This window comes from Euphorbia lathyris, chromosome 2 (assembly GCF_963576675.1).
Source record: "Euphorbia lathyris chromosome 2, ddEupLath1.1, whole genome shotgun sequence".
In the NCBI taxonomy this organism is placed as follows: Eukaryota; Viridiplantae; Streptophyta; class Magnoliopsida; order Malpighiales; family Euphorbiaceae; genus Euphorbia; species Euphorbia lathyris.
Genome location: NC_088911.1, coordinates 95,841,168 through 95,862,507, shown reverse-complemented (window position 1 = coordinate 95,862,507; position 21,340 = coordinate 95,841,168). Strand labels below are relative to the sequence as shown.

Here is a 21,340-nt window from a genome sequence, read left to right as displayed (position 1 = left end):
GCTTTTATTGGAACAGAGATTGAAGATGAATAAATAAGCCCTTTTTATTTATTTGTATTCTTCTATATATGTGGCCTTTAAGTTCCGTTTATGATAGCAGTGGTTGAATTGTGGGTTTGTTCTAGTGTATGCTACAAAATTGACTACCAAGTACTTTACACAAGGAGGGCTCCCAACATAATTGTATAAAAGATAAATGTGGTGGGATAATGTAAGGCTCATTTATTCCATTTGAGATAGGTAGGGATGGCAACAACCACGATACGCGCGGGTAATGCTATTCCCAAATCTTTATCCTTTTATTTTTTTAATTATTCGTACCCGTCCTATTACCCTAACGGGTATACTTTTTGCATCTCATACCCTTTCCGTTTAATTCGTGGGTACCCTTACCCGTTAAGAATCAATAAAAAAAACATTACAAATTTAACAAACTATAAATTTAATAAATCATCAATCTAAAAATTGAATAAATTGAACCTTAATTAATAAGAATAAAGCAGCTTAGTGTATCACTCAATTGTTGAAAAATAAATGGTTGAGGTTTAAATTTCACGCCTTACATCTAAAAAACAATGATATTTATTAATATAAAAAAAATTTATAACGGGTATCGGGTACCCTAGGGGGTATTCCCATACCCGTCCCATTACCCTAACGGGTAATGGTTTTAATCCCATACCCGTCACATACCCTTTTATACAGGGTACAGGTAGTTCCATTAAGATCGGGTAGTGCCGGGTACCCGCGGGTACACTACCCGTTGCCATCCCTAGAGATAGGATATATGAAGATAAGAGTTTTACTTCAAATCTTATAAGTAGGGTAATATAGTAAAATATATTATTTTATCATTATCCATATCCAACATATCAAACATTAAGGGTATGCATCAGTTCGGTTTAAACCGTATACCGAACCGAACCGATTGAATTCGGTTGATTTGATACTTCGGTTCGGCAACGGTTTCAATTTTATATATATTTCGGTATTCGGTTCGGTTCGATTCAATTTGACGAAAAAGGTAGAAAAACCAAACCGCACCGAATTACATATATTATATATTATATATATATATATATATATATATATATATATATATATATATATATATATATTATGAAATGTCACATAATCCACCAATCAATTTTCGTATATATATTACAATTTTCTTATATCTATTCTTTCTAAACCAATTTGAATTTTGATTCATTTATTTTAGCATCTTATGTAAATTAGTGTGCTTTACTGCAAAATTACATATGTAGATGACTGTACTCCTGTCAAATTAGTATGTTTTACTACAAAAAAAGAAAAAAAGAAATAACAGTCTGTATATTGGTTTTAGGTAAATTACACTCATGGCTACTAAACTTTACCCATTTAATATTATGCCAATGAACTTCAATTCTTAACAGTTTAGTTACTGAACTTTAAACTTTTTAACATCGGTGGTCACTCAACGTCTCAAAACAACCGTCAACGGCCTAAACATAAAAAATCTAAAGCGTTAATGATATTCTAAGGAACTTTAATTCTTGAAAATTTTCGTTTTGAGGTCATTTAGGTGTTGTTTTGTTAGGAGAGAGAAAGAGTGAATTTTTAGAGAGAGAAAGCTTCAAAAAATGTGGTTTCATGGTAAATGTCGTTCTGAATAATTTTAATTCTTGAATATTTTCATTTTGAGGTCGTTAACAGTCATATTAAAGAGTTAGTTAAAATTTATCCATTGATTTTTTTTTTTATTATTGTTGTTGAGATAATAATTTTCAAATTTTTTGGTTATTTAAAACCAAATCAAATCAAATATTTCGGTTTTACCTATTATTCGATTCGGTGTTAGTGTCGATGTCAATTATTTTAATCATTCAGAGGAGCAAGTTTACGAGCTGGCCTGTTACATATAGTGAAGAGAATAAAGAAGGATAAGTAGGCTAGTCCCCGACGTGGCGCACCCTGTGACCATTCTCAGTTCCGGGGAATTTCGCCTCAAGCGCTCTTTGTTCGCTCTACCAATCGCTAGAAAGATCTCTTCTTTCGTTTAAACCAAACCAAATGGGCCTAAACCAAAGCTTTGATCATCATTCGGTCTTCCTACGCTAGGGAGCGAGATCCTTAATTTAAATGTGACTCCGCCGCTAAGTGAGGAACCCCTTTGAATTCCATATTCGAAGTTGTGATCGCAGGTTACGGTTACAAGAATGGCGGGGAAGTGAACAGTACCCGATGAATTCAAGGATGGATGTAGACCCTTCGGGCGACAAAGCAGATGAACTACCTAATTAAGGGAAGGGGGAAGAAGGGTCAAACACCTGATATGACTAAGCGTTTGAACCGATGCGCACCCTTACCAAACATTGTATAATAATTCTTAACCATCTTGTTTTTATCCCTGTCTCAATCTTTTATATGTATCTCTACCCAGACATTTATCTTTGTCTCTATCCCATCAAATATCAAACGCTCCCTAAGGACTATGACCCTATTTGGTAATGAGCTTTTTGGGGTAAAATCATATGTTTGAACTACTTTAGAGGTTTTGACTAGTCAAACCTTTAATAGTGGTGTTTGTTGAAGAGAGATTTGAAAGAGTTTATTGGATCCAAAAAGCTAATTTTGAAAAAACTGGTTTTAGCAAGTTTTTTCAATTAGCTTATTGCTCCATCTCTTTTTAATGACATTTTTACCCTAATTACTATCTTTTAATCCCAAATAAAGGCTTTATCATGTCTTTATTTATCATTTTACACGAACAACTATTAGGAATCAGCTAACTTTTACCAAACAACTTTACACAGCTAACCAAAGAGGTAATCAGCTAGCTGTTAATGTAATCAACTAATAACTATTTGTCAATCAGGGTCTATAAGAAACTCATAGACAGATTAATCATAATGTATATGAACAACAAATAGAAATCAAAAGAACATAGTTAGATAAATCTGAGGCCATTATTACCAGTCTCTTTAAGACAAATTGTGTCGCTATTGACGACCATCTCTCAGTATACAACAGGTTACGCAAGCGAACTCTTACCGTGTGTAAATTTGTTATCATCGGAGTAGGAAAACAAGAACAACGTAAATATACAGAGAGCAAGGAATTTCAGAGAGTATTATTATTTTTCTGTATGTTGTCTTTGACAATTCCATTCTATATAAATAGAACTCGAAAGAACATGTTTGTTCACGAACAAACACGACTATTCACGGACAGACATTATTGTTCACGATCGAACATGACTATTCACGAACGGACACGACTATTTACGAACGAACATGACTCCTTATGAAAGGACGTGTTTATTGATATTTAAATTAATTTCATAATTTTATTCATTTTATCCAACATAAGTATTTTTCATGAAAATTTTGAAATCTTTTTATTTAACATGTTTAGCCTGATTATGAAGAAATGTTATCTCTTGTTTCACTAAATCTTTAGTAACTTTAACTTTTTTTTTTATTATTTGTTTGTAAAATCCTTCATCTATATTTAAAGAAGATGCACTTGCTATTTTTTTTTTTACCTTTCATTGATCTCTTAACCGCCTTTTGGCTTATTGGACGTGTAGGAAATGATTATACATTGCTACTACTTTCGCTTGCTAAACTGCATTGTCATGAGGCAAAAAGCTTTGTTCTCTTTGAAGAATCTACATCATACTATTTTTATTTAAAATGAGCCATTTAGGTTTATCTTTTATTATATGAAAGGCTTAAAACACTTTTTGGTCCCTGATCTATCCAAAATTTGTGCATTTGGCACCTGACCTATTATTTAGTCATATTTGACCCCTAACCTATCAAATTAGATAAAATTCAACTCATATTGAATGAAAAATTAACTATGTTGGAAAATTAACGGAGGTAACCAATACAAAAATGACACATGACACATAAATAAAATTAATTTTCACTCTATCAGAATACTAGAAAAGTTTTTAGGATTTTTTTACTGTGTAAAATAGTTGCTATTACCATCTTTAGTTGAAAATTAATTTTATTTATGTGTCATGTGTCGTTTTTATATTGGTGACTGCTGTTAATTTTCTAACAAAGTTAATTTTGTATTCAATATGGGTTGAATTTTATCTAATTTGATAGGTCATGGGCCGAATGTGACCAAATAATAGATGAGGGACCAAATGCACAAATTTTGGATAGGTCAGAGGCCAAAAAGTGCTTTAAACCTATATGAAATAATGAAAAAAAAGGAAATTTGGACCCATTCATTTGAATGTAGAATTGTGTGTCTCTTTTAATGAGTTCTGAATTGGAATGACCGCTTAAGTTTAGATTAATAACGTCAAAGTGACACCCGGAAAAATCACCGACTAATTTACTTTTTATCATATTAAACCCCTAAACTTATAAATGGAGACATTAAGTGTTATTTCTCTTTCTGAAGCTCCTTCCGAACCTTCCCATATGGTACCTACAAATAGAACGGATAGTCAGTGAGGGATCAGACTCCGACTAATCCACTTCGATGCCTAAGGAAACAAGGGTTGAAGGTGATGAATTACTTGTGAGATAGTAATATTAACGTATTTTTTTCGGTTTTGTCATATATGTCTATTTATAGCATTTCTACTAAATCCCTCTTTTTTGAGTTCTTCCTTTGTTAAGAATCATTCTTTGATTATGAGAAGTACTCCCTTACAAGTCTTCTTCTGGTTGGTTTCAATTAGCTGGCAGGGGGGTTTTTCTTGAAGGAAAACAATTCTCGGAAGTTTATCAAATCCGAACTCGCATTCTTTCATGTGTTTCTTGGCTCCGAAGGCTCTCAATACTCCACGTGTCACTTTATTTCGTACGGTATCATTAAGCATTTGCTCATTTATTTTTTTAATACATTAAACCCCTATTCAATGATCGAGTTATGCGTGTGATTCAAACTTCATTGGCAAAAAACATCATTAAGCCCCTGATCTTTTATTTTTTTAGTTCATTAAGCCCTTGATCTTTTATTTGGATACTGATGCAGCGCGGAATCCACTGAGAGTTTTAAACCGTAAACTCACAAAGGCTAACAACTTATCTAGCTAAACTAGAAGGAGTTGATCCTAATTCATGGACTAAATCCATAGGAATATGAAATCCCCCATTGTTGAAGGATAAGACCTTAACAAACTTCACAAGGAAGAAGATGATATATTTGATTTCATAAAAGTTTTTTTATTACAAAGAGAAAGAGATGAATTTATAGCATCTCAAAAACCTAATTGCCAAATTACAAAAAGGGTAAACTATCTACTAATTACAATACAAGTATAAAAGGGTAAAGTAGGGTTAATGGTAAAGGGGTGGCATGCTTGTAAATAAGGAGTGGTAGAGTTGTAAATAGGTAGTGGTCCCAAGTATGGAGAACTTGGGGAGGAAGTATTCTTCAGCTGAAACACGCTCCGCGTGTCACGTACTACGCCCCGCGTGAAAGCGTCTCTGAGTTTGAATGCTCCAAGAGTGGTCTTGTACGCCCCGCGCCTGAGGAGACACGCCCCGCGTATGAGGAGGCACGCCCCGCGTATTAGGAGGCACGCCCCGCGTACATGAGCTCCTGGAACTGGTTCTCTCCGAAGGTTTGATCCACGCCCCGCGTACTAGACAACACGTCCCGCGTGGACTGCCCAAGTGACCCCCTTCTCGCATGGTTTCTTCCTCTCTCTCGGCTCCGGATTCACGCTCCGCGTGTCCTCTCTCACGCCCCGCGTCCAAGGACAAGATGTCCTCATCATTCTCCTCTTCTTCAAAAGAGTTGGCCCCCAACTCAACTATAGAATAAGAATTGTGCTCGGTAGGTATTAGCCACTCCATATATTGCCGGCTTCCCCTTATCTTTATGAACTCTCCCCACACCTCAACTCGTGTATTGTTCCCGGTGCACATCCCCCATAAGACTCGCCTCCATATCCGACCGACATCAAACGGAATATCTCGACGAAGTTGATCAAACCAATCTGTCCCAATGTCTTGGAAGCTCCTCCACACTCCCACGACATGTCTAACCGACCAACCCCGAATCTCCTCTTTCTCCACTTCACGAACATGGACATTGATCACAACTTTATTCCGCTCACAGCCGACATCAAATGGGATGTCCCGACGACACTTGTCAACCCACTTCGTAGTGATCCCAAGAGCACTTGTATTGATCCCTCCTTTGTCTTGGGTTAACAATCTCGCGGCTTCTCGAGTCGCCTGTCCACTAACTTGGCCACTATCCCGCCATTCTTGAATCTCTTCCATTCTCTCTACCTCACCCGGACGGCCATTCCTATTCACCAAATACTCTTTGAAGCTCACTCTCTTCACCATCAAATCACTCCTCATTGACTCCTCATAGGGTTGATGTCCCCCCAATAAACATAACATATATCCCAACACATGCATCTCAATCAAGAACAAAATATCAAGTTCCGAATTTACCAAGTGGAAGGCTCGGTTCATTCCTAGTGTGCATGTGCTAGGAATCTCATTTCTTTCTAGAGGTGTCACAACGTACTCTTTATCCATTTCCTTTAAGCTCAAATGATCATGAGGAAGACATAGCATACGACCTCCCGGATCCCATGCAATGTCACGTGGTATCTTCCCCAAAGGTAGAATGCCCCGTGGTTGTCCGTTGAAGGACACATACTTTCCATCTTCGGACGTTGGTCCCACGTCACCACCTTCCTCCATTCCCTTCCGGAATTCTCGCTCATAATAGTCAAGCTCATCATCAATAATGATTTCAATGTCGAAGTTCCCTTCTCCATCAATCTCCTCTCCTAGCTCATCTTCTTCTTGACCATACGGAATTTCACTTCCCTCTTCGTTCCCAATCCGCCTCTTCCCACGACCTATCGTTTCCATTTGCTTCCCTCGATAGCTCAAGCCGACTAACTCACGTGCTAAGCCGCTTGACTCAAAAGACTTACTACCACCCAATATGGTAGAACCACCAACATCTCTCCCATCTCCATAGTCATCAATCTCTACACATAGTGTGACTTCCTCATTCGCCTCAAAGAGATCAACAAGCCCCAAGCCATTCTTCCCCTCCTCAAGAATAATACCCCCACTTTCCTCAACCATACAAACAAGGTTATGCTTAAGGGGTATTTCATCAAACACATGGGAAGCATCCCTTGAAACATGGGTTTCCCCAACAACCTCACCTACAAACAACCTCTCCTCCCCATCCACAAATGAATCTAAATCCTCCTCCACAATTTCATTATCAATAATTTCAAAAGAAGAATCTAAATCCACTTCATCATCACAAACAACATCACCAACATCTTCCATAGCAATAGGAATATCCAAAACTTCAATATTAGAGATTGGAAGCTTAGGAGTTACCTTTACCACATGTGATGGAGAAAAGATTAGTCAAGGATCTTTAGGAGGGACCTCTGTTGGTCCCTTGTAAGGTTGCAAATATAGTTCCAAGGGGGGGTTAGGAGCTATTTTACCTTTTTAAAATAATTTAGGCAGATTTCTTTTCTTTAAGAAAAGTTTATCTAACAGCGGTGCTTAGCACTCAGCAAGACACTGGCTTAGTCAACTAGTGACTAGGACAGCTTCGTTGCTTAGGTCAGGAAATAGCACTTAGAGTCTATTCCTGAACCTTCTCGTTGGTAGCGCACAACTCAGTTTGACCTCTTTTACTTGGTCAGTTTTAGTTTGTTTTAAGCAAGCAATGTAAATAAGGAGTTAAGGTTTAGAAATACTTCACTCAGCAGATTTATCCAGGTTCGGCTTCTTCTAAGCCTACGTCCTGTCCCTGGAACACTTCCGAGATTTCAAATCCTCTACTGAGCTCTTTAAAGGTAGAGCCTCAAACCTTTTACAATATCAACAATTGAGTATGACAAGAGTACCTTCTTCTATACTTCTACTCAATCCTAATCTCTCCGCTGAGTACTTAAAACCGAGTACTCAGCCTCTCCTTTCTACTTCTAGAAATGATAAAGATTTTGTCCTAAACAACAATTGCTAGAACACCTTAGATGATTGAAAAACAATCACTCTAGACTTTTACATAAATGAATAGGCTTTGTAGTGTAAGAATTTGCTTTGCTTTTGATGGAGAACTTTTGTATACGTTTGGTCAGCGCAACGGCTTTTTGCTCAAAGTTCTCTGTGGAATGTGGATTCTAAATGCTCTATTTATAGAGAGCTATGAGAGCTTCTGGTTATTTTGAATTTCGAAATAACCGTTGGAGGGAAACGGCTACAAGTCATTTTCACTGAGTCTGCCAGCAGTTCTCTTTAGCCAATCAGATTCCAGCGTCTTCTGTTCTTCGGTCAGTGTGACAGTATGTTCCTCCATTTTGGGTAATGTCAACCAGACAGCTTGCTGTGTCTTCTGGTTTTTACTTAAGGAGGAAATACTTTGTCTGGAAGCTGTCTTATGGTCATCAGCTGTCTTGTACGTTTTGTCGAGACAGCTCAGCAGCTTCATACCGAAGTTGTCTACGTGGATCTTCTCGATCCTTCTTTACTCAGCATGCGTCTCATTACTTCAACGGCAACGTTTTGAAGACACGCGGGCTGAGTGATCTTGGGTTTGTTTGACTTGGGCCTTGACTTCCATATAGGGCTTGAGCCTTATGATCTTTATGTCTTATGATAAATTATAAACTCAACATTGAACAAACACATTAGTAACAATAAGCCAAAGCATTTAAACTTAGTGTGTTGTAGAATATTTACTTTCACTTAATTAATTTTGTCAAATCAAAATCTTGTGGAAAGGTGTTTCAACAACCTCCATGGTAGGTTGAGAAGGTTTTTGGTATTCTTGCTTGAGACTCTCTAGGGATGTCGCCATCTCTCTCATTAGCCCGTTCATCACCCGAGAGTCCTCCTTACAACTCTCATCATACCTCATCATCTTGGCCTTGAGGTTTTCCAACCCCTTGATGATGGTTTCTTCATAGCTTGGAGATAGATTTGGTTGAACCATAGTCGAAAGAAGTCTCCGGTCAAGGAAAACGATCGGCTCTGATACCAAATGATGCAGTGCGGAATCCACTGAGAGTTTTAAACCGTAAACTCACAAAGGCTAACAACTTATCTAGCTAAACTAGAAGGAGTGGATCCTAATTCATGGACTAAATACATAGGAATATGAAATCCCCTATTGTTGAAGGATAAGACCTTAACAAACTTCACAAGGAAGAAGATGATATATTTGATTTCATAAAAGTTTTTTTATTACAAAGAGAAAGAGATGAATTTATAGCATCTCAAAAACCTAATTGCCAAATTACAAAAAGGGTAAACTATCTACTAATTACAATACAAGTATAAAAGGGTAAAGTAGGGTTAATGGTAAAGGGGTGGCATGCTTGTAAATAAGGAGTGGTAGAGTTGTAAATAGGTAGTGGTCCCAAGTATGGAGAACTTGGGGAGGAAGTATTCTTCAGCTGAAACACGCCCCGCGTGTCACGTACTACGCCCCGCGTGAAAGTGTCTCTGAGTTTGAATGCTCCAAGAGTGGTCTTGTACGCCCCGCGCCTGAGGAGACACGCCCCGCGTATTAGGAGGCACGCCCCGCGTACATGAGCTCCTGGAACTGGTTCTCTCCGAAGGTTTGATCCACGCCCCGCGTACTAGACAACACGTCCCGCGTGGACTGCCCAAGTGACCCCCTTCTCGCGTGGTTTCTTCCTCTCTCTCGGCTCCGGATTCACGCTCCGCGTGTCCTCTCTCACGCCCCGCGTCCAGGGACAAGATGTCCTCATCAGATACATTAAGCCCCCTTATCATTTATTTTTGGTCTCATTAAGCCCTTTATGACAAAAAAAAAAGTAAATTTGAACATAAAATTCGGTTAACAGACTGTTATTCATTGCAACTGCATTCAAAATTTGTATTTATTCACTAGCTGAATGCAGTTTTGGATGTGTAATGTGACGGTAGGAAAACTATAAAAACTTTAATTCAAACTGTAAAAATATATTTTTTAATAATTTCAAATACAGATGAAGTTAATAACGTATTTTTAACAGAATTAAATGTCCATAACTTACTAATTTGGTCGTAACGGACTTAATGAGACCAAAAATAATGATCAGGAGCTTAATATATCCAAATAAAAGATCAAGGGCTTAATGAACAAAAAAAATGAAAGATCAATGGTCTAACCTAATGATACTTTTTACCAACTTCATTTAGCGTAAACATGACTATTAATATGTCACCATTTTAATACGTCAATTGACATATAGATTGTCACGATCGATATTTCTTAACTATTACTTTTCATAGTTTTATGCATGCTAAATAATATTAAAAAGTATTTGATTAGTGGCTTAGTATAATTTAATATATCTATTTAAAAAGATTAAAGATTTAATCAATAAAAAATTAATTGATTAGAAACTTAATATGTATTTTATCAAAATAAATTTAACATAAGTCTAATTTACTGATATAATAGTCCTAATTAACAGAAGTTTCAATATTGTTAGATCTAGATCAGAGCAGTTGGTCTCACCGATAGGACCAAGAACCAGATAAATTTTCATTTGGATCATTTTGAATTTGTTAACTTTTAATAATTCGATAAGGATCAGAGTTAATTTGGGATTTGACGGTCCATTCGAAACTTAAGATGACCTCGATTTTTTCAAAATTAATTAAAAGAAAAGATTAAGTAAAAAATAATTACTTTTAAAAAACTTTGGATCTTAACCTTCAATATTTTCATAATTTATCAAATTCTTTTATTTTTTTTAATGAAATAATGATATCAAATAATATGTCAAACATTAGCCATCAAGCTTACAACGGATGAGGGAATAATATTGGTTACAGTCAATAAAGATTAGAGAAACCTAACTTTGCTATCATATCTGCGACACAGTTGTCACTTCGATTAACAAAGCGGAATCTGCAATGTGTTATTGAGACTGCGAGGTTTCGAAAGTCCTCAATGACTAATCCCAAGTTCGATAGGTCTTCCATACCTTCATGACATGACGCGTTTATTACAATCTGAGCATCACCCTCAATACAAATATACTCATCTCTTCACTCCTTAATCCAATTTAGAGCCTCACGGCATGAGATTGCTTCTGCCAATGTCGGATTATAATTTTTCAGAATCTGGCCATAACGTGCTGCGACAAACTCTCCTCTATCATTTTGGATAACCGCTCTTATTCCAATTTTGCTTGTACCAGGCACAAAAGTTGCATCGGAGTTTACCTTAAGTCCATATTGTGGTGGTACCCAGCTATCAATAACGATATTCATAGAACCGTTGCCTCGTGCTGCACTTGGCTGATGTGCGTCCCGCCATGTTGTTAAAATTGAAGCCGCTCAATCTGCCAATCCCGTTACGTTCACCTGAGCTTGCTCCCATACCTTCTTGTTTTGACAGTACCAAACATACCATAGGAAAGTAGCCGAAGCCCTTGCCGTTTCCTGAGAATCTGCCAAAATACGTGTAACCCACCAATCACTAGAGTCAGAATTAGAATCCGTTCTCGGCCTGCAATTGCTCAGTGATGGCGATTCCCAAGCCTGGAGCGTCACCGGACAGTGAAGAAACAAGTGAGATTGTGTGTTCCTCCTACTCTTGTTGGCAAAACGGACAGAATGTATCAATTTCTATATATTGATTGTGAAGAGTTTTCCGAATTGATAATATATTCCATGCAGCACACTATAGTAAATTTTTAATCTTCGGAGGAGCATCAATTTGCCAAAGCTTATTCCATGGAGCATCACAAACCTCTGCTAATGGCCTTGGTTGATTCTCCATCAAAATTTTTTACTTAAATAATAAATTTTAAATTTTAAAATACTAACAGTTTAATATAAAAATGGTTATAAAAATGGTTGTTATGTAAGTTATATGGTAACATAAATCTATAGACTTTATTATGTTACCATTTTAAAAACAATTCTAATTTTTAAGAGATATATAATAGTTTAATTATTGAAAAAAAGTGATGTATAATTATACCATTTTAGATATTAAGGGTAAAATTATTCCTCACCCAAAACGTTAGAGGTACTTTTACACCTTAACCCTGTATAATATAGGTAAAGTTTATTTGTTCCTATCAGTCTGAATTATTTGATTGATGGGAGTGGTTTGTAATTGATGTCCCGTTTTTACAAAATTGAGCTTACCAGATTTGAAATTTACATATATGTCGGCTAGCCGTTTGGATTGTCAATTTACTTTGCTTTGATGGGTGGATAGGCCAATAAATTGCCACGTCAGACACTGAAAATACAATAATAAAAAGGAGGGAAATGGCATCACCTACCTCACGTGCCCTGAACTTATATAAAAAAAAATCCCAATTTCCGGTCTTTAAAAAAGTAGAAACAAACAACAATAAGAAAAATTAAATCCCTAATGGCCGCTTCCACCATTTCACCTTGCAGAGCTCAGATTTCTTCTTTCTCTACTTCTTCTCCTGTCTCCAAATCCTCCTCCTCATCCTCTCAATTGCCTTTTGGATTCAGCAAGTTCACATCTAGATTTTCTGTCTCTTGCACTCTGACCCGGGAGGCAGCTGTCCAAATGGAGGATAAGGAGTCTGACCCCGCCTTATGGCTGCGCCCTGATTCTTTCGGTCGATTTGGTAAATTCGGTGGGAAATATGTCCCTGAAACCTTAATGTATGCGCTCACTGAACTCGAATCTGCGTTTAATGACCTCAAGGATGATTTGGAGTTTCAGGTTCCTTTTTTTTTTAATCCCTTTCTGTCTTGTTAGTGTGTTTGATGATCTTTTCTGGTTATTGAATGTTTGTTCATCTGGTTACAAGCATACCATTTTCATTTCGATTCTCTCAAGATTGTGGCGTTAATTTTTTTTTTTTGCGATTTTGCATTATGTTTGTTTTGGTCATATAAATGGTAGATTGATTTCATTGGAGCATATTGGGTTCATTAGTTACTGAATGTGTATGGCGTCCAAGTCTATTGTTAACTCAAGTAACATTCTGGATTCACAAATAGCATCCTGAAAGAGGTATAAGAAATAGCTGATTGAAATCATGATAGTTCCTTCATTCTTCTTTTATTGGTAACTATTTGATGAATTATGTTGGGGTTCTAAGAAATTTCTAGAAAAAATTATTGTTGGGAGCTGTTTTTCTGATAGGTATTTAGTGATATCTCAAATTGTAAAATAAATGTAATCTTGCAGAAAGAACTAGCTGGGATTTTGAAAGATTATGTTGGTAGGGAAACTCCTCTTTACTTTGCTGAGCGGCTAACCGAGCATTATAGGCGGCCTAATGGTGAAGGACCTCACATTTACCTCAAGAGGGAAGATCTTAACCACACTGGTGCTCATAAGATCAATAATGCAATTGGCCAAGTTTTGCTTGCTAAGCGTTTGGGTAAGGAGCGTATTATAGCTGAAACTGGAGCTGGTCAGCACGGTGTAGCAACTGCTACAGTTTGTGCAAGGTTTGGTTTGCAGTGCATCATTTATATGGGTGCTCAAGATATGGAACGGCAATCACTTAACGTTTTCAGGATGAGGCTTCTCGGTGCTGAGGTGAGACCTGTTCATTCTGGGACAGCCACACTGAAGGATGCTACATCAGAAGCTATAAGGGATTGGGTAACTAATGTGGAGACAACCCATTACATTTTGGGATCTGTAGCAGGGCCACATCCATATCCCATGATGGTTCGGGAGTTTCATCGAGTTATCGGTATAGAAACAAGAAAACAAGCAATTGAAAAGTGGGGCGGAAAGCCAGACGTGCTAGTTGCGTGTGTTGGTGGAGGTTCAAATGCCATGGGACTCTTTGATGATTTTGTGAAGGATAGGGATGTTCGATTGATAGGTGTAGAGGCTGCTGGTCTAGGCTTGGATAGCGGTAAGCATGCTGCAACTTTGACCAAAGGAGAAGTTGGAGTCCTGCATGGAGCTATGAGCTACTTGTTACAAGATGATGATGGACAAATCATTGAGCCTCATTCTATTAGCGCAGGGTAAGGATTTTAACAGTGTGTTTCAATTGGATTTTGATGAAGCTTATCTAATTATATTTCTGTGTTGCATTCTGCATTTTGTTTGTTTTGTGCAGGTTGGATTATCCTGGAGTTGGACCGGAGCACAGCTTTCTGAAAGAGAAAGGACGTGCTGAATACTACTGTGTTACAGATGAGGAAGCACTCGAAGGTATTAGTTGTTTTTACTTTATTTAACCAAGTTAAACACTTTGGTAATGATTGTTTTGTGATGTAAATGCAGCATTCAAGAGATTATCGCGATTAGAGGGCATAATCCCGGCTCTGGAGACATCTCATGCACTGGCTTATTTGGAGAAGCTCTGCCCAACACTCCCAGATGGAGCTAAGGTAGTACTCAACTGCAGTGGGAGAGGGGATAAGGATGTACACACTGCCATCAAATATTTGCAAGTTTGATGCATTTTGTATTTTCTTTTCTAATATTATTGGGGCAATAAATGGGTTAGCTGTTGTAAGTTATTCCCCTTTCCATTAGGCTATGAAAGAATGTTATAATCAAATATATATGAGAGACTAAAAGGCAATAGGAAAGCTAGAACATTCTTTCTTCTGAAAAAGGTTCTGATGTAAGAGACTTTTTTGTTATGTCCTGAATGTGGAACATGTGAAAATTGTGTTTGGTGCATTTATAGACATGCTGCTGGTAAATGTGTTAATATATGTAAAAAATGGTACACACCTAAAAGTTGTTCATACTAATAAATTCAACTTATAAATTGAACTTTGCTTAAAGTGATATAACTCTTTAAGCCTACTCAGGATAAATTGAACGTGAGGTCACTTTTAAACAAATTAAGATGTTTTATCGTTTGATATTTTGGATCTAAATGTTTTATCGTTTGATATTTTGGATCTATCACATGTTTAAACTTGCAACTTTTTACTGTTCAACTTCACGAGCTTATCAATTTTGGTGTATGGTGTTACAATATGGATTTTGTTTGAAATTAATCAAATCAGTAAATAGAAAATTGACAAGTTTAAGATGGCAAACCGTAAAAAGTTACAAGTTTGAGTATATAATAGGGTAATTAATTTATTAGTCCCTATATTTGGACAAAATACACTGTTTAGTCTCTGTATTTTAAAAAATACACGGTAAAGTCCCTAACGTTTTTCTCGGTGAACTGTTTAGTCCCTAATGTTTTTTTCGGTGAATTGTTTAGTCCTTGCCGTTAGACTTTTATGAAGATTCTATTAGTCAATTTGGATTTGCGTTCTTCGTTTCGTTTATTTTCCTTTCCTTTAAACTCTAATGCATCTTAAATCAACTTTGAGTGTTCTTTTTCTTGATTTTCTTGTTAATGTTCAAATTCGTAAGCATTGAGTCTGTTCTTTTTCTTGTTCTCCATACAAATATATAGTTTCTTCTTCTAAATTGGATTTCCTCTTCTGAAGTTTGAAGGTAAATAGTAAAGGATAATTTAGTCATTTCCAAAGTCATAAACGGTAAAAAATCTAACAAACAGGCGGAAGGACTAAACAGTTCACTGAGAAAAAGGTTAGGGACCTTACCATGTGTTTTTGAAAATATAGGAACTAAACAGTGTATTTTATCAAAATATAGGGACTAATAAATTAATTACCCTATATAATAACTCAAAATATATATAGAAAGTACGAAGTAGCAAAACTTTGCAAGTTTTGACGTGTAATTATGTATAAGTATGATCATTGAAGTTTGGGATTTGTTTCAAAAAAAAAATATTAGTGAATTTCATTTTCATTTAATGAAGTTTTTATATATATATATATATATATATAGGAGAGGGCTCTTGTGAGAACCCTTTCTTAGATGAGAACACTTTCTTAGGTGAGAACCACTAAAACTACGTAGTTTTGAGTCTAAAAATTAAAAGAAACGCACAAAGTACGAAGTAGCAAAACTTTGCAAGTTTTGACGTGTAATTATGTATAAGTATGATCATTGAAGTTTGGGATTTGTTTCAAAAAAAATATTAGTGAATTTCATTTTCATTTAATGAAGTTTATATATATATATATATATATATATATAAGAGGGCTCTTGTGAGAACCCTTTCTTAGATGAGAACACTTACTTAGGTGAGAACCACTAAAACTACGTAGTTTTGAGTCTAAAAATTAAAAGAAACGCTGCTGCCATGGGGGTTCAAACCTTGGACCCTTTGTTTACACTCCATATTACTTACCACTGTGCTAATTACTTTTCTTATGTGTTATGTCGCGCGCTGATTAATATACCACTGCACTTCTAGCTTCTATTGTTTAATATTTGACGCATGCACTTATTAATATCGATTAAATGTGCATTATAATGAATTATTAATAAAAAAAAGAAACGTGCATAATAATGAATTATTAATAGAAAAAAAATCCAAGAACATGCTCTAATTTCTTATTTATTTAATTCCTCCATATTTTTGTAATTTATGTTTTAAAATGTTAAGGACGATATTCTAAATATTGTTACATGTGTTTTTAACTTTATAATTTGTGTTCTAAAAATTAAGTATAATGTTTAAAAAAACAGTAAATATATGGACCATTTTTGCATTTGTTCTATAATATAATTTATAACTCGTATTCTAAATAACATAACGTATGTTTTAAAAAACATAACGCATGTTCTAAAGTTTATAGTTTGTGCTCCAAAAAGTATAATGTTCTAAAAAAATCAGTAGATATCTGGATTGTTTTTTCATTTGTTCCAAAAATATAATTTATAACTCATGTTCGAAAAAACATAACACATGTTCTAAAAAAATATAACGTATGTTCTAAAAAACATTTATGTATGTTCTAAAGTTTATAGTTTGTGCTCCAAAAATTAAGTATAATGTTCTAAAAAAATCAGTAGATATTTGGATCGTTTTTTCATTTGTTCCAAAAATATAATTTATAACTCATGTTCGAAAAAACATAACACATGTTCTAAAAAAACATAACGTATGTTCTAAAAAATATGTTGTACGTTCTAAACTTCATAGTTCGTGTTTTAAAAGTTAAAATATATGTTGTTTCAAAAAAAAATTAAATTATATGTTATAACGTATGTTTAAAAAAATATATTTTTTTTATATAACATAAATTACAAAATATAAAGGAATTAAATAAATAAAAAATTGGAGCATGTTTGAGTTCAAAAAAAAAAAAAAGAAATTGGAGCATGTTCTTGAATTTTTTCTATTAATAATTCATTATTATGCACATTTCTTTTTTTTTCTATTAATAATTCATTATTATGCACATTTCTTTTTTTTCTATTAATAATTCATTATTATGCATATTTAATCAATATTAATAAGTGCATGCGTCAAATATTAAACAATGAAAGCTACAGTGCGATGGTATATTAATCAGCACGACACATATTCCACAAGGAAAGTAATTGGCTCAGTGGTAAGTAATTTGGAGTGTAACAAAGGGTCCAAGGTTTGAACCTCCATGGTAGCAGCGTTTTTTTTTTAATTTTTAGACTCAAAACTACGTAGTTTTGGTGGTTCTCACCTAAGAAAGTGTCCTTACCTAAGAGGAGGTTCTCACTTGATCCCTCCCCTATATATATGAGGGATTTACACGAAAATTCATAATTAAAACCTTATTTCTAACTTTTTCTTGTTCGTTTGAAATCTATATTTCTTCTTGAACTTCTATTTCCGTCAGATCTACAACTGTTCTCTATACTTCTTTCTTTTAGTCTTTTTTCGGTCTTAGCAAGAGCGGAAAAGCTTCATCTTATCCGTAGATCTATAGATCTGCGTGGTTGCAAAAACAGAAAGGACTCAGATCCGAACATCCGGAGGAGCCTAAATGATGAAGCATGGATTACAGAGGTTTTTCAACGGGACTTGACTTACGAGAAGAATATGATTTCTATGTTTATTGTATTTTTACCTTTTATGGTTATTATTGCTCTTTGTAGTCATTTCTCTTCCCTTTGTGGAGCTTATACTGGCTATAGCCTGTATGGGTTTATTTTCGTGCTGTATGTTGTACCTTTTATATCAATGAAATGAGATATGACATTTTTAAAAAAAAAAAAAAAAAAAAAAAAAAAAAAAAAAAAAAAAAAAAAAAAAAAAAAACTTATTTCTAACTTTATCAATAAATATTGTGAATTATGTCAAGGTAGGCAGTTAACAATTTCCACTACTATTTCACCCACTAAACCACTCACACAATTTGACATTTGTAAAATAAAAATCCATACTTTTGATATCATACTAATTAAATTATTGATATTGAATAAACAATAAATATGATTATAGTTGTGAATTTTATGTAAAGAACCCTATATATATATATATATATATATATATATATAATTTTTTTATTTCAATAAAGTGTTTTCAATTAGAAAAGACTAATATTTAGGTATTACATAGATGGTAATTTGGATAAATTTTGAAAAGGTTACTGAACATTATTTTCTTTTCCAAGGAATCATTGAGCTCTATTATTTATTTTAATAAAATTATTTTGGTGAATTCAAACAACAACTAAATCACAAATAACTTATTTTAACACAACATGACAATTAAATGTGTAGCACATATCAGAAAAAAAAATTTGTTCTCAGTTAGCAGTTTCAAATTGTTTTTTTTTTATTTATAATACAGTTTTAAATACTTAAGTAAATAAAAAAATGTCTGTCTGTAGAGACTGGTCTATTCCACCTTCATTTCTCGTAGAAGTTTTGACTGATGATTTAATTCAATAAAGGTATCGGTTTCATTAAAAAAAAAGTAAATAAAAAAATATAATATTTTTTATGTTTTTTTCCTGTCACGTGATGACTAACATATTATACGTAAAATTAAATCCTTCCAACGTGATTGTTTCGCTATTTTAATGACTTTTTTTAGTTTGAATTGTTCAAAATGATTTTATTAAGGTAAAAAATAAATTTTAATTATTTTATTAAAAGAATGTGAATTTCGGTAACTTTTTTGAAACGGATTCGAGCATCGAAGACATACATTATAGTTTGAGAATTATAATATTCATTCAATTGTATTTGATATCTTAAATTTATTAATTTCTTAAAGAAAAATAATATTCATAACTCAGTATTATATTATTCATACAATTGTATTTGATATCTTAAATTTATTAAATTTTTAAGAAAAATAATATTTGTAACTTATAAAATAAATATATGAATTAACATTAGTTATACATTTACGTACATATATTTATTATAGTAAGTTCAAATTTTTTATATTAATATATTCAAAATTATCATAATAATTTTGGATGCAGCAGAGAGAATGAAAAAAATAGTGAATTACTATACCTAGCCACAAATTCCTACCTCTAGTTTCGGGAATTGACCGAACTACCCTTTTCCCAAAAATTGAAAAAAGACAAAACCTCTTAAATACCCTATACACTCTTCGATCAAATCCGGACTCGTTTTTGAACCAAATCATGGATCGTCAAAGAGGCCGTAAAGGGAAAGAGAAAATGGTAAGATTTACGGTTTTATTTTTTTGATTTACGGTTCGAATTGGGATCTGTGGGCGTTTCTGTTTATACACCAGAATCGTAGTCGGACGTATGAACATCACGCCCGACCTGTGGTTCCAGCGTAAGAACATCACGCCCGAACCATAGGTCGGACGTGATGTTCATACGCCCGAGGGTTTTTTTTAAAAAAAAATTATAGTTACATTTAAATTAATTTAGTGTAATTTGTAATTTGTAATTTATAATTTATATGTTACAATTTTAGATTAATTTGTATTATAATTTATATGTTACAATTTTAGATTAATTTAGTGTAATTTTTTGTAGACGGAGCGGCCTACTATCGGGGGGAAATCCATCCCGTCATCTGCTCGTCGTCTAGATATGGACGACGAGGATGATGCACCACGACATACGAGATTGCGTGGTATTGATATATCTGGTCGTAGGCGGAGAGGGGTTGCGACGGAGCAGGTGCGGAGGGGTCCGATTGTGGATCAGCCCGATATTATGTTTACGTTGTTATATTTTATTTGTTAAAGGGTAATCCGAGTTAAAATGCCATAATTTATTTCTAAAAGGTTAATTCGAGTTAATCACAAGGGTGAACAACCAATTTTTTCGGGGAGATATTGACGCGGATTTTAGTTTGTTTAATTTAGTTTAACTAAATTTTTATGTTGTAAATTTTAATTAAGTTTAGTTGTTGTAAATTTTATTTTGTTTAATTCAGGTATTTACGGGTTTAATTCAATAGCGGACTAATTTTTTTACGGGTTTAATTCAACAGCGGACTAATTTTTTTTACCCTCTCCGACACACGGGCGTGTAGCTATCACGCCCCACCGTGAGGTCAGGCGTGTGGCTATCACGCCTCACCGTGTGGTCGGGCGTGATAGCCCCACGTCTTACCGTGTGGTCGGGCATGATAGCTACACGTCCGACCACAAGGTGAGGCGTGAGACTATCACGCCCGACCACACGGTGAGGCGTGATAGCCACACGCTCGCGTGTCGAGAGAGCTAAAAAATAGCATTTTCCTACCCTTAACCCATGAAAAGGCATTTTCGTCCTTTCACGAGGCTAGTGGTGGGAATTTGAGGCTAGGTATAACAACACCCAAAAAATACCATGAGCATGAAATGATATTTAATAAGATAGTAAAATAGTCTAATTATTTTCAAGGCGAGCTACTTATGTATAAAAAATAGTAAAATTTTATAATTATATTAAGGGTAATTAATTTATTAGTCCCTATATTTTGATAAAACACGCTGTTTAGTCCTTGTAATTTCAAAAACACATAATAAGGTCCATAACATTTTTCTCAGCAAACTGTTTAGTCCTTCCGTCTGTTTGTTAGATTTTTAACCGTTTATGACTTCGAAAATGACTAAATTACCCTTTACTATTTACCTTCAAACTTTAGAAAAGGAAATCCAATTTAAAAGAAGAAGCTATTTGTATGGAGAACAAGAAAAAGAACAGACCCAAAGCTTAAGAATTTGAACGATTAAGAAGAAAATCAAGAAAAAGAACACCCAAAGTTGATTTCAGATGCATTAGAGTTTAAAGGAAAAGAAAATAAATGAAAAGAAGAACGCAAATCCAAATTGACTAACAAAATCTTCATGAGAGTCTAACGGCAGAGACTAAATAGTTCACCGGGAAAAACATTAAGGACTAAACAGTTCATCGAGAAAAAGGTTAGAGACTTTATCATGTGTTTTTGAAAATACAGGGATTAAACAGTGTGTTTTATCAAAATATAGGGACTAATAAATTAATTACCCTTATATTAATTATTAAATTCATATATATATATACTAAATATTTATTTATAATTATAAATATTATTTTTTATTAATATATTATTTTTA

At 34.6% G+C, this 21,340-nt stretch overlaps 1 protein-coding gene across 1 annotated transcript; it reads left to right on the top strand.

Moving 5' to 3' along the window:
* The first annotated feature begins 12,318 nt into the window (after positions 1–12,318).
* On the top strand, positions 12,319–14,642 carry LOC136219036 (tryptophan synthase beta chain 1). Its single transcript, XM_066006248.1, has 4 exons — positions 12,319–12,696; positions 13,168–13,967; positions 14,063–14,157; positions 14,230–14,642. Exons 1-4 carry the CDS (start codon positions 12,370–12,372, stop codon positions 14,403–14,405), a joined length of 1,398 nt encoding a protein of 465 aa, XP_065862320.1. The 5' UTR covers positions 12,319–12,369; the 3' UTR covers positions 14,406–14,642.
* The last annotated feature ends 6,698 nt before the right edge of the window (positions 14,643–21,340 follow it).

What these genes read in the sequence shown, in the direction of transcription:
- LOC136219036 (XM_066006248.1), top strand. Translation starts at nt 12,370, where the DNA reads ATGGCCGCTTCCACCATTTCACCTTGCAGAGCTCAGATTTCTTCTTTC. An exon ending in AGGATGATTTGGAGTTTCAG is followed by an intron (nt 12,697 to 13,167) that starts GTTCCTTTTTTT and finishes GTAATCTTGCAG; the next exon opens with AAAGAACTAGCTGGGATTTT. An exon ending in CCTCATTCTATTAGCGCAGG is followed by an intron (nt 13,968 to 14,062) that starts GTAAGGATTTTA and finishes TGTTTTGTGCAG; the next exon opens with GTTGGATTATCCTGGAGTTG.